Source organism: Poecilia reticulata, linkage group LG5 (genome assembly GCF_000633615.1).
Source record: "Poecilia reticulata strain Guanapo linkage group LG5, Guppy_female_1.0+MT, whole genome shotgun sequence".
NCBI classification, from domain to species: domain Eukaryota; kingdom Metazoa; phylum Chordata; class Actinopteri; order Cyprinodontiformes; family Poeciliidae; genus Poecilia; species Poecilia reticulata.
Window position 1 is genome coordinate 4,993,565 of NC_024335.1, and position 13,155 is coordinate 5,006,719.

General features: G+C 39.7%; 1 protein-coding gene across 2 annotated transcripts in view; it reads left to right on the forward strand.

The window, feature by feature from the left end:
• The first annotated feature begins 731 nt into the window (after nucleotides 1-731).
• Nucleotides 732-13,155, forward strand: part of sema3fa (sema domain, immunoglobulin domain (Ig), short basic domain, secreted, (semaphorin) 3Fa) — a 52,198-nt gene continuing 39,774 nt past the window's right edge. For both annotated transcript variants that reach the window (XM_008408701.2, XM_008408702.2), the window contains exons 1-2: nucleotides 732-1,086; nucleotides 2,769-2,917. In XM_008408701.2, coding sequence (XP_008406923.1) covers nucleotides 2,806-2,917 — 112 coding nt within the window. In that variant the 5' untranslated portion in view covers nucleotides 732-1,086; nucleotides 2,769-2,805. The remainder of the gene's footprint in view (nucleotides 1,087-2,768; nucleotides 2,918-13,155) is intronic.

A 13,155-nucleotide genomic window follows, 5' to 3' on the forward strand; every position in this document is an offset into this window, starting at 1 on the left:
AGTCTCTGATAGAAATAGCTGGTAGAAATTTACCCAACAGACTTGCAGTTGAAACTGCAGCAAAATGTGGTATTTACCTTAACGGACCTGAATATAAATTTCTACTGGGCTTTTTAGATTTTATTTGTAAACCGTTTTGAAAACCATGTATCATATTCCTTCTATAAATATGTATCACTTTGTGTAGTCTAATCACAGAAATCCCACACGTTTCTTGCTGACAAGATGAATAATAAAACCACTAGAAAAATGAATATTTTTGTGAGGCACACAATATTGGTGATCAGAAAGATAAATGTTCATGGTAATGAAAATAAATTGAAACCACCTCTCTTATTTCAGTATCTACTTTCAACAATTTGGACTAGATTTGTCATTTTGAAACAAACTGAATGACTTTTGGCTCGAGACGAAATGCAGCACTGTTCCCACTCTTTATTTTTATTTTATTAATGTGTGGAAAATGTGGTTTGATCCTTCATGGGAACGATAAATACACGCGGAAAGACTAGACGAGGCCTGCAAAATAAGCTGTACTGTCTTGCAAATCATTTAATAATGTCCCAATAAAACGAATAAAAACATAAAGTTAACGTTCTGAAACGAGACGATAAATATGAAAAGTTGACGGGTGGTGTCGGATAAAGATGTAGGATTTTGTGAGATTTTAGGGAGGGCTGCTAAGGTAGGTTCCCTCCCCCTTGGGTGTGTCCACAACCGCGGAGACCTCAGCCTATCCACCTGCAGAAATCCGCTTCCTTCCACTCCAGACATGAGCGTCGCTGCGCACGGGTTGAATCTCCGCTCCGACGATTGTGTCCAAGCGAAAACTCTTCCCTTTTTTTTTGTTTTTTTTTTGTTCACCTTTTCGAGGGTAGAAGTAAAAAACCCACGGAATCTTCTGCTGCAATAAAGTGCTAGCTTCAAGTTTAAGGGGCTCCGTGAAGGTAATTTAAATCCAAGCTTTGTTTGGCTCTGGGATAATCGTGCAGGATCTGCGATTGATACGCCTGCGGACGGAGCAACCTGAGTGGATGGTTTTAAATGGTGACCAGCCGTAGTGCAAAATCTAGGAGCATCTAGAAGGTAGGTGATTATTAAGGAAGTATCTTTTTTTTATGAAAAATGAAATCCTAAAACTATAAGTTCACTTGTGACATATGCGCTTGAAGAATGCGGTGGGGAAAATAGTTGCTTTCTGAGTGCAAATGGATATTTGCAAGATTATTTGGTCATTTACTGAAATACTTAAGCTTTATATTTTTTGGTGCGCCTCCTTAAATGCGTGGGAGGTCGCTTGTTTTAATGAAACACTGTTGAAAATCACGCACGGCGCAAAAGCTGCGCGTCATTGTCCGTGTCTCTGTGCGTTTTGGTGGACATTTAAAGTTTCTGCTGCATGTGCATTCTGAGATTTCAAACTAAGCACACATCCAGTCTCCAGACAATAATTTTGTTTTCATGTAAATGCCATATTTTGCTTCCAAAAGGCATGTGGATCATGTCCTCCTAACTCGGAGCCCATGCAGTCAGGCTTTATTTTGGTTAGCGGCTCTCCTTTGGAGCTCTGCCTTCTGTGGCTCAGTGTGGAACTTGATCTTAAACCCTGACTGAAAATCTGACCTCAAACTCTGATCCACGTTTACAAGGAGATCAGTGGCATACATGGATGATTACATCGAATCCCCCCCTCCATTTCCTTGCTATCACTGTTTTGTTTCCAAACCTAGACCATCATGCATTTTTATGCACGTTTTTCTTTGTTTCTTTCTCTCCCTTTTTTTTTTGCAAATTCGTCCACACTCTGATTTCTTGGATAGTCCTCAGAACCCATTTATGAGGATATTATCTCCAGCTCTCTTTGTGGCGGATGACAGCATGCTGATGCGCTTTGTGATTTAATCTGTCAGCGCAGCCAGTGCGCGCCAGGCTTAAGGGGCAGCAACTCTTTCCAGTCCTGCTATCGGGGAAACAGTGCAATATCTCCTCAAATTCGTTGCTATGCATTTGTAGCAAACATGTTATGTAGCTTTAGTCAAAAAGTTCAATCTTGCCGATTTTAATAAGTGCTGAGGCAAACACCAACTGGATCAATCATGGAAAAAAAAAAGCTACAGAAAAGAGGAGCTTGTGATAAAAAAAATGTAGATTTTCTTTGCAAAAAAGATTCACAAAGCATGATTTAAGTTGCATGGCTTGGTGATACAAAAAGGCAGCCAATCATGCATGTTGAGTTCCTCGTTAGATCAGCACTCAGATGACAGAGTTTAACCCTGAGGCCTTATTTCCTTCACTTCAACACAAAAAAGTTCATAATGAGCAGGTGCAGTTCTTTGGATGAATAAAGCACAGAGGAACACCTTCTGCTGCCAACCCATATATAACATAACAGAATAGGTGGCCACCTCCCCAACCAAGTGTAAGACCTTAAAGATAAATGTTTGGATATTTAAAATAATCAGAAATAAGCCTTAAGCTTCAAATCTGAAACTGACTTCTGTGTCATCTGACTCCTGCTGTGCAGTGCTAATTATTTGTCCAGTGTACAAAATGCACAGCTGTCAGATTGGGGATTCAAATTAGCAACAGGACTCTTGTTCAGGTGTCCACCTGACAGATTATTTGTATTTTACGCCATGGAAATTCACATGACAAGATAAGTACAGACGGTTTAGTAAGGGTGAGATTTTTATTTATTTATTCTTATGTTGCTTTTTTAATTTAAAGGGCCTGTGGATTTTTGATGCCTGGTGTTGTCTGTCTCACAGCTACGGGACATCTCCTCTGTTAACAAATAGAGGGACAATGTTGTGGGACAAACTGTCCTGGCTGCTGGGCCTCCTGACCGTGTCGGCGGGCGGGCTGCCACCTTCCAATGATCCTCTGTCTGCTCCCAGAATCTTCCTGTCCTTTAAAGGTAAGGCACTTGAAAACACTGCGACCTTTCTTTTTGTGTTTAACCTGCAGACCTGGTGCAACACCTTCTCTCCATTTTGGTCTCTATCAGGAATGGGTTAACTGCTGGCAACAGCAAGATTCAGGGTTTGCAACCCTGGCTCTTGTTCAGCCAGAGCTTAACTGGGGTTTGATTGTGTGGGAGAAGCCGGTGAGAATAATGAGATGTGCCGCTGATTGTCCGAACTATTCAGGGCCGCAGAATTTGTCTTCATCAAATTGCACGGCTGTTATTAGTCCCCCCCAAAACAAGCCTTTGTGTGACCTCGGCTGCTTTCTGAAATCAAGTCAAATTTAACACTTGGCTGTGCACGTACTCCGGGTGCAGATCCAGCATGTTATGAATGTCGGTCAGTGCCAGCGTGAGAGCCTGTGTGTTGAATTGTCCGGCTAAAATAGGTCCCAGCAGAGCTGTTTCTGCTGCTTTGTCAAAGTGGCTTCCAAGACTGTCCTCGAGGTTTTATTGTACCTGTCTCTGCTGACGACTTTAATATCGCTGAGTTCGGATCTGTCTCCTTTTATGAGAGCACCACTCTTGAGTACTGTTAGCCAGACAGCTTTCATGTGAGAAAATTGAGGAACGCAGAATGAACTGCAGCTTTGAAGCCTTGAAAACCAAACCTCTGGGCGATTCCAGATGAACTTAGGTGATGCGTGCTCATAAAAACAATAAAAATCCTGGACTGTCTCACACAGTTTGTGTTATTTAAGTCCGTTAAAACAGAATTATTGATTCATGGCGCTTGTTTGTGTGTATACATGGTACCAAACAAGGGCAGCACTTAAGTCCATAGAAGTAGGTCGAGAGGTGGAGCGTGGCCAAAGGGAAAACCCATTAACTTTTGTTACAGTTTCTCTCAAAATTACAACATAGGGCATTGGTTTTGATGGAGGCCAGTACTCTATTAATGCCCTTCAATTCCCCCTTTTGCTTTAACCTTTGAGTCCAATCTTTTTCTCTCAGCGGGTGTTTCACTTGTTAATAGTCTCACATTTACTTTGCTGGGAAATGTCAATTTATTCTCTTCTATCTTAAATTTGTTTGCTTGTTTTTAATTAGTTTTGGAGGTTAGTTTATGCACGACGGAGCAACTTCAAGTGGCCTGAGACTAATAACGCATCTAATCTGTGTGATCCGCTAATTGTATGGATTTTTGCACTGCTCCACGAGGAATGCTTTATTAATTTTTTATGTGCCGGTGTACTTAACAAAGCACTTGGCTTTAGGCTTCATAATGGCAACGTACTGCAGTTATCTCTTGTGATAAGTGCCTCATGATAATGTAAACAATGAAATTTCCAAATAAGCATTTGAATTTCTAGCCAATATCAGAGTAAGGAAATGCAGAAGGTGACGGCGTTAGGGTTGCTGAATTTGCTGCACATGACCCAGCCTCACATCTTTATCCATAAAGGTCTCTGATTATTTACATTTTAGGAAACTGGTGGGGAGGATTTTTGCTACATTTGGCTGCTGTTCAAGTTTTTTTTGTTTTTTTTCTTATTCTGCATCCACAGTTCGTATTTGCCTTTCTGATATTTGCTCTCTGTCGGAGCCACTCACAATGAACCACAGATGGAGCTAAACATGGCTTTTAATAGGAAAAAAGACACAAGCAGAGCATTTTTGTATAAGGACAATGCTTAAAAACCCACTCTTTATTTCACACTCACGTTAGGCTGCATCTGAGATGTGCATTAATATGCATGATAAAAAAAAACAACAACTGACAAATTATATAAAAGCATCGCTGTGATATAACAGCACTTTTGCACCATGTTTGCGAGAGTTGATGTTGGCTTTTTTCCTTTGATGCTGATAGGCTACAGTTTATAAATCCAACATCTCCATCGTTGAAATGAAAGAAATTAGTTTTCGTTTTGAAAGGAAAACATGATTTCTTTGATGAAATGAAGGAAATTATCTCTACAGAACCAAAGCTGCTTTATGTATCTTGTCTTTTGAACTATTTTCCTTGCAGCTGATTTGAGTGTGTGTAGTGAACAACTTGACTTTTTCCTTCACTTTTTCTGCTACGGGACGTAAATCTGATTATGGTTGCAGACACACAGATCACTCTGGAAAGCTGACAGTATTTTCCCTGATGGTTAATAACAGTGTGCATGGCAGGCTGAGTTTAGACCGACAATCAGTGAGTCAGTGAGCTAAAATCTCTTTACAGTTCATCAAGCTTTTGGGTTGCTTTTCTTGAGTATGAGCAGGAAACTCCTCAGAATCGATGGGAAAGTGGTCGGATCTAAAAGCAAAACAATCTAGGAAGAAAACCGGTTAAACATACAAAAAATTGAGAATGGTAACACAAAATAACCCTAAACAAAAAATCAAATTCTTTGATTCATAGCTTATCAGAATGTTCAAATGGCCCAGTCAAAGTAAAACCCTAAATCTACTAACACTACTAATCTAATTTAAATTTGATTGAATCTGAGATATTTTCCAGAAAATAAGATGTATAGACCTTGTACAGAAATACCCCAAAGGATTTTCAGCTGTGTAATATTGAAAACCAGTTATTCAGGAAAGTATTGACTTGAAAGCATATATATGCCATAATGTACTTTTTTGTAAAAATTTTGAGAAGTACGCATACTTTTCCATCCGACTTAGCAGGTGTGCACTATCTAGTATTTGTCCATCTCTGAAAAAGTATTATAAAATGTACTGAAGCTTACAGCTGCTGTGAAGTTTATTTATTTATTTGTTTATTTCAATCATTTCACATGTTGACATACAATTTCTGAATGAAAATGAGTAGTTTGAAGTATGTTACTATGATACTATTTACACTAAGTACTTTGAATGTTCATTTGAAGCAAATCATCATGCACGATTCCATAAAAAACAGAGCTGAGAAACTAAATGCGGCACACCTTTCAATTTCTGCATCATCTTCATTAGAATTAATTGAAAGGACAAGATTTTATTTAGAAAAACAGGACAAAAAGGCTCAAATTTGTGCGAGTATGCAGCTCTTCTGTCTCATAAAGGCTGAACTAGACTGGCTTGTGTCATCTGCTGGGAACTCCTATAGTTACTTTTAAACGAGGTCTATAATCACCTGCTATTTTAGTGCAGCGAGGTTTTGACCCTTCAAACAGGAGCCGGTCACTCCCGAGGTTAACTGCTCTCAAACTGTGGGAGAATGGCACCATATTAACCAGTAATAGCTTGTTAGGGCAATCCTCAGGCACATTTGAAAGTGTTTAACTCTGTTTTTCTTTGGCCTCTTTGTGGTCCGCAGCAGAACACCTGGGCGCAAGGTTAGCTGTGGGAAGAAAGCCTGCAGGAGGAAGATAAACCCAGGCAGTCCTGTAATTGAACTAATTTTCACGGATGGTCTTTAGGTTCGTTCAGCCTTTGTAGTCCCCCTCTCCTCTGGACGGTCTTCCTCTGACACGTAATGAGCTGATGGTTGTCACGCCTGAACAAAGACTTCACTATCGTGCTCATCTTTCCTGACAGTTCTCAGGGCGAGCGTCAGGAACGGTGACATGTCCTTCATCTTCTCATTCTCCGAATAATAAGCTGCTGCCACTGAGTTTGAACTTGCCGTTTTTAACTTTCCAACAACGGGGTGCTTCTGCAGATTATATCCCACTGGCAGATTTGTGAGAGACTTTTAGTTTCCACATGTTAAGTCAGCGTGACATTCCTCTACGTAGGTGGCCCTGTTCTGTTGTCATTTATTGGGCTCCTCTGGCAAAGGGAAAACATTAATCACGCCTGTCATGCCAGAGCTGTATCCCCAAATAGTTCAGGGGGTTTGAAAGCATGCACCGTTGTCTACTTAGATTCAGCTTAGACGTTACCGATGTCAAGACTAGAGATCCAATCTTCATCTTTTCAGTGTTGAGCTTGCCAGTAGTGCTTTTAGCTTGTTAGCATTAGCACTCACAATAATCTTTAAGTAAAACTTTACCTAAACGGTGAGATTTTCAAAAGTCTTCCAGTATTTCAGCATCCAACCTGTTCCATGACAGACTTAAAGCTCAAAAGGAGAAAATAAAGCAGGTTAACACATTTAGCCTTCCTGTTATCTCTCCTCTGGGTCAATTTGTCTAAATTCTCCTAAATATTTGTCCAGTTGATACAAATGGAGCCTAACATATAAATATGTATCAGAAGAGATGAAGTATAAAACAATCATAAATGCAAAAATACAAAGCAGTGAAGAACTTCTCTGTGCTGCCTCAGACCTTCATTTAAACACATAAGTGATCATGAAAATAGCCATATTTGAAAAATTTTCCTTCAGAGACAATTTCCACATTGAGGATTGTTATAGGCTGGTAGCACTTAAGTTATATGGTGGGTTCACTCATCAGAAAAGTATAATAGTTTTGAGTTTTTGATCGACTGATCAGCAAACCGTGCCGGTCAAGGTGACCGCCGTCTGATTCCCCAGATGATTTCTCGGTGCATCCAACACGGCAGATATCCTTTAATTAATCGTTGCTGCAGAAAGTTTGTGGAATTTATTGTTGCAGGAATGTTTCAGAGGCTTTTCTGAAATCTGTGTTATCATTGTTTTAATCTTATGATGATGATTCAAAGTGATCCAACGCCTATAAAAATCAGTGCAACGTCACAAACCTGTTGCAGACCAGATTCGTTATTCATCAGACCCCATGATTGACTCTGGGTGATATGAATCATCAGGGAAGGATCAGAGTTATTTTGTTTTGAATTCTATGTGCATGTATAATGCAAAGACAGAAACTGACTGTAAATATTTTTGAACTTTTGGAAAGAAATGACTCGAAATACGTGTTTAAAAATTAATACAAACTTTCTTGTTTTCCATGGAACAGAGTTTGTCTAGTTAACATCATCATCTTTCAGGTCCTTATGTGACCTGGAAACTTTAAATTCAAAATGATCAAAACCAGCCATAAAATGGACAGTAGATTTTTCAGAGCCTCTCATTGTCATTAATCTGAATAAATTTGCATAGTGCCTATTTGAAAGGCTTTTGTCAAAATTCTGCGTTCACAATGATTCATACATTTCTTCTTTCTATGATGCATTCACCTGTTTTCTTTAAACATACAGAATCGCTGAAAGAACATCTAACCTTACTTGATCTAAAAAAAAATAGAACGGCATTGCCATGAGGAAAGCTTCTGCAAAATAACGTTTGGTAGCTGTTTCACGCGAGCCCCTAGCAATTATTACAATACTTAATTAGTTTCTTCCTCAGAGGCGATGCTGGTGGAGAAAGGTTGGTGTATCCCAGCAACCTCTGCTCCACAGGATGCGTTGTGTCAAACTCTGATTATTCAGGAGAGCCAAACAGAAGGTGACAGCTCCACTGCTAAATATAGTGGCCCTCCTGTCTTCTCTCTCTTTTTTTTTTTTACCTCCCTTCCCTCCTCTGCCTCGTCATCCTCCTCTGCTTTTACGCCATGCTTACCCTCTCTTCCTGCCTCTTGATGAGAAGCTGGCAGTGTGAGCTTAAGGAGGAGAGCACCCAGTGTGCCGCCCACAGCAGGGACACTGTTTTACCACATGCACAACAAAAAGAGAGGGAGCATGGATTTTTAAGTGGCCACAGTTGAAGGAGGAAGCTCACACTGGGCTACCAATCTGAGGGCAGGAGCATGTTTAATTTGATTAACTCATGCAGAATAAGCAGAGATGGTGTTTCGGGCTACATTAGGTTGTATATGGTTGGTAATAGTCGCTTGATTGCTATAGCAGACGTGGGTTTATTGTGTTAAAACAATATTAAAATGTTTCCATTTATTTTTTTACTCCCCTTTCTGTCCCTTTCATTCTCTTCAACATTTTCTCTTCAATGAAAATCATTGTTTTCATTTATATCTTTTTATGTACCTTTTCCTTGTGCTCTTTAATTTTTACAGCTCCCTAGCAGGAGAGACATCTGGTTTGGAGCTTTTTTCTTCTTTTTTTTTTTTTTACGCTTCATTTTTGCCCTCAAATGTTTTCCTTTTAACCGTACCTTGGTAGACGTAAAGGTTTCTTGACTGTGTCTTCTCCTTGCGTCACTGTGTACCTTGTAAAGGTCATGTTTTATGTCTCGGAATAAATCAGCAATTTCGCATGATTAAAATGTGTGCAAATCTCGCCCATGAATCAACTTCTACTATTCTTCTGCTTAAATAAAGCAGCAAGTAAAAATTAAACCACAGTCATTAACCAAAACAAAACAAAGAAAACACAGCGCTCTGATCTCTCTTGACCTTTTCTAGTGATCTTTTGAAGGCGGTGTCAGAAATTCCCTCTTGGTATGCAACAATCTCATTGTGGAAAGAGCCAGATCACAGAAGGAGGCTGTTCTATTTCTGTCTTTCTGCTGGGATTGTTCTGCTTTTGCAAGTTCAGTAAATCAGATCAAAATATTGCTCCACTTGTTGTTCTTGTTTATATGCAAGCTAACGTTGGCACTAGATGTAAGAAATATGGGCTTCTGTTGTATTTGCTACAAAAATTCTGATGAAAACAATTTTAAAATTCACCTCCATCCTTTTTGGGAAACATCTGCGACTTCAGGGTATCAGATCCCCGAAAAACACAAATAGTGCTGTTAAAAAAACAACAAGTTAGCAAATAGCCTACTTTAGCAGACTAATTGTTTATAAATAATTTAAACAAGATATCAGGTACATTAAGCAGTGTGACGAGGTGTTTATTTTCTTATTTGTTGTTTTTAGTGTGCAAGTTTAAAGATGATATTAAAAAAGTTTATAATGGCCACCATATTTCTCACTCATTTCAATTTGAGTATAGACATTTAAAATATCGCATTAATAAATCAAATGCCATGCAAATAGGCTTTTCAGTGCATCTTAGACCTCTTAAATATGTAAAAAATGCAATGCCATAGTATTTTAGGACAAGTTACCTTAACTTCTATCATCTGGTGTTGTACATGCTGAAACAATATACAGCTTTGTAAAAAAACTAAGAACCCACTGCACTGAACCCCGTTGAAAACCTCCTGGTTTTTCCACCAAATGTTGATTTCTGAACTCTTCCTGAGTTAAAACATTAGTTCTGTTGTTTCTAATTGATTACGTACTTGTTTCCTTTGCATTATTTGAGGTCTGAAAGCACTGCGTCGTTTTTGTTATTTTGACCATTTCTCATTTTCTGCAAATAAATGCAACATTTCTGCCTGGGATTTTGGGGATACGATAGTTCAAAGAATAAAAGAACAATGTTCATTTTACTCAAAAATGTACTTATAAAAAGTAAAGTCAGAGAAACTGATAATTTAAAGTAGTCTTTTAATTTTTTTTTCCAGAACTGTATTTTGCAGCACAAAGCAGGAAAGAACAATTCTCCATTGACCCATAGTGCATACTTATTCTAAAAACCCGAATCTCCGGCCGCTGCATTAAGAGGGACAACCCTCAGCTGAAACACATCATGATTTGTGTGAGTGTGTCAGTGACTGTTTGCATGTGCCTGCTGGTTTGTTTGTGTCTCCTGGTCTCTGCTGTTGCCACTTTTTTAGATGGAAATGTGGCAGACGGGATATAAATAGATGCGAGCCACTGTGGCACATCAGACTTGTCTTCTCGTTCTCTCATTTTTAGGAAGAAGCTTTCTGATGTTTATGATTGTTTTCTTCTTCACCCTTGAATTTTCTTTCAGAAGCAGTGCTTGCAGAGGTGTGGTTTTGTTCATTAAGAAGTGCATGTTTTATACAGACTTGTCATAAACCTCAGGTGAAGGAGGATGTGGGATGAAAACAGGGTTCAGGATTATAATGGATTTTACACCAGAAGTGGTTTGGTACAGATTTAAAGTGACAGAGAGGAATGTTTTAATATTCATTTCAGGTCCATGTGGCTATGTCTGAGTTGTTTGTTGATGCCTGTGTGTTTCTACGTGTGCAAATGTGGGTGCTCGCATGCTTGCACAGCTTCTTTAAAAAAAAAAAAAAAAAAAAAAAACTGCTATCTGTGACACTGCTTCGGTTTGGTTTCCATAGCAGCCTCTACCTGTCACTCCTCACAAACTGAATCAGGTTCAAATGATCCCCTCCGCAGAGAGGAGGTGGGATGCAATCACTGCCTTGCTCTTATTTCCCCAGCTGTTGGCTGTCTTGTCTGTTGCAGGAAATCCTGTAGTACGGCACCCAATACTTGGCTTAGTCAAGACAATTGTGAAAATAAATTTACTGAAACAATTGAGTTGGAGGCTGTGGTTTGATTCTTGGAGTGAAGTAATACTGACATGTAAAGAATGATTTCTTTGTCAAGGTCCAGACTACATGGACATTCTCTCCAGATGTGGCTGAAATGCTTGAGTCCTAAGGGGGTAAAGGGAGGCTGCTTGCAGTCGATCCTGAAATTAAATAGACAGCAGGTCAAGGACACTTCTCCCCCTGTTGGCTTTTGACAGCTATCATTCATTTTCATTTGTCTGTTAGTGTTTGGATCATGTTCCTGACCTGACTGTCATGATGGCCAGTTTTAACATTTCTCAAATGCGCTGAATGCGATCATGCAATCATTCTTTCATGAAAGCCATTAAAGCTTGAGACATTCCAACACTGGGAAAATTATATTCTTTTTCCAAAATATATTCAGGTGCAAAATGCTAAAAGGTGGGGTTGCAGTTCAGAGTATTTTAGTAATACTTCTCTAGGGCTGGTTTATACAATTTTGACACAAGAAAAGGAAAGAAAAATGCCTATTAAAGACACGAGCTTGTCTTACAGGGCTATTACTGATTAAAACATTCACTTACATTGCTCTATTAGATGATTTTAAATTAAAAACACTCATTTAGATGGAGTTTGAAAAGTTCAAACTCAAATAGGGTTGATTTAGCAGTAGCATGCACAGGCCTGCTCTGTTTGCAACAGTTTAAGCATAAGAAGTTCAGAAACCCCAACAAACCACATTAAAGACACTCAAACTGATCATCCTAAGGAACTATTTCTCTTCCCAAAACACAATGTACTGCAACTAGAGCCCCAATGGGTGAGAGGAGCTAAGTTGTTTGGGTGCTACGTCTGAGTCTGTAATCGGGAGCAGTTAGCTGCTCAGCTAACATCTTGTAGCATGTGTATGGTAAGCAGGCTTGGACTGTGGCGTCTATGGCTAGTGGCTACTACAGGTCAACGTTTCAGTGCAGGGTGGCCTCTTCCTTTGCTATCCCCCTAATAGCGAAGGAAGGTTTCAGGTTGTCCTCTTTAATATAGCAGTGACGCAGAAAGAGAAGGTCTTTGTCCTAATCATGGGGTTTTAATGGTCCCTATAGCCTCACAGAGTTTCCCTCCTGAAACTCCTCCTCTTCCTGCTGCAGGAGCCAGAGTGGGTTAAAATGCACTGCACTGTTGAATCAAATAGTTGCACCAGCCTCCTGTAGTCAGTCCCTCATGGCTGAATTTAAAAAAACGTAATTTGCTTCTAATTCTGGAGAATTATTTTTGGAATACATCAAAAAAAGCTCCAACAGTGATGCGGTTTTTGTTGTGGTATTTAAACCGTTCTAATTTGCAGCCTTACTCTGCTGTAAATTACAGATCAAGCAACAAAGTAAATGCTTACTTGTATAAAATGTTCTTTTTTTTTCAGAATGTCATTTGAACTTGTCTCGTTGCATCCTAGATGCTTCGGAGAGTGAATGTACAGCATGTAGGAGTGAAACATGCAGAAAAACGAGCCAGCCAGCGGGTGGGAAAGTAATAAGAACTGTCGGGAAGATGAGCTGAGAGGAGGAAAGTGTGAGGGGAGCAGCGGAGCAGAATCAGACAGTGCTCTGAGAGCGCTAATGGACTACAGGGCATCAGTGTCAGGTTTGCTATCTCAGCCAGAGTGTGGATAAATGGAAGGATTTGAGAATGAAGAGCAAGAGAGCAGCGTGGGTGCACAAAGGCATACTCTGGACAAATTGTGTGTCTGCTTCCCATTAGCTTCGTGTGAGTGTTGGACGAGATGGTTTACTTCAGATGCTGACTGCTCAGACAGCCTCCACAGGTCAGCTCTGTGACGAGGCCCTGACTGTAACCTCATGGTGCAGAGTTTGTTGTTGGAGTCAGTGAAACTGCCAACTTGGTTCACACTTGCTCATCGTCACCCTGATTGCTTTGGAGGGATTGTTGTAATTTGTCATTGAAAGATATTTTGACCTAAAAGCTGAAATGTGTGCTTTGAACAATACATTTTCTCTTCAAAAGAGCAAAATTATTTCAAATGCTT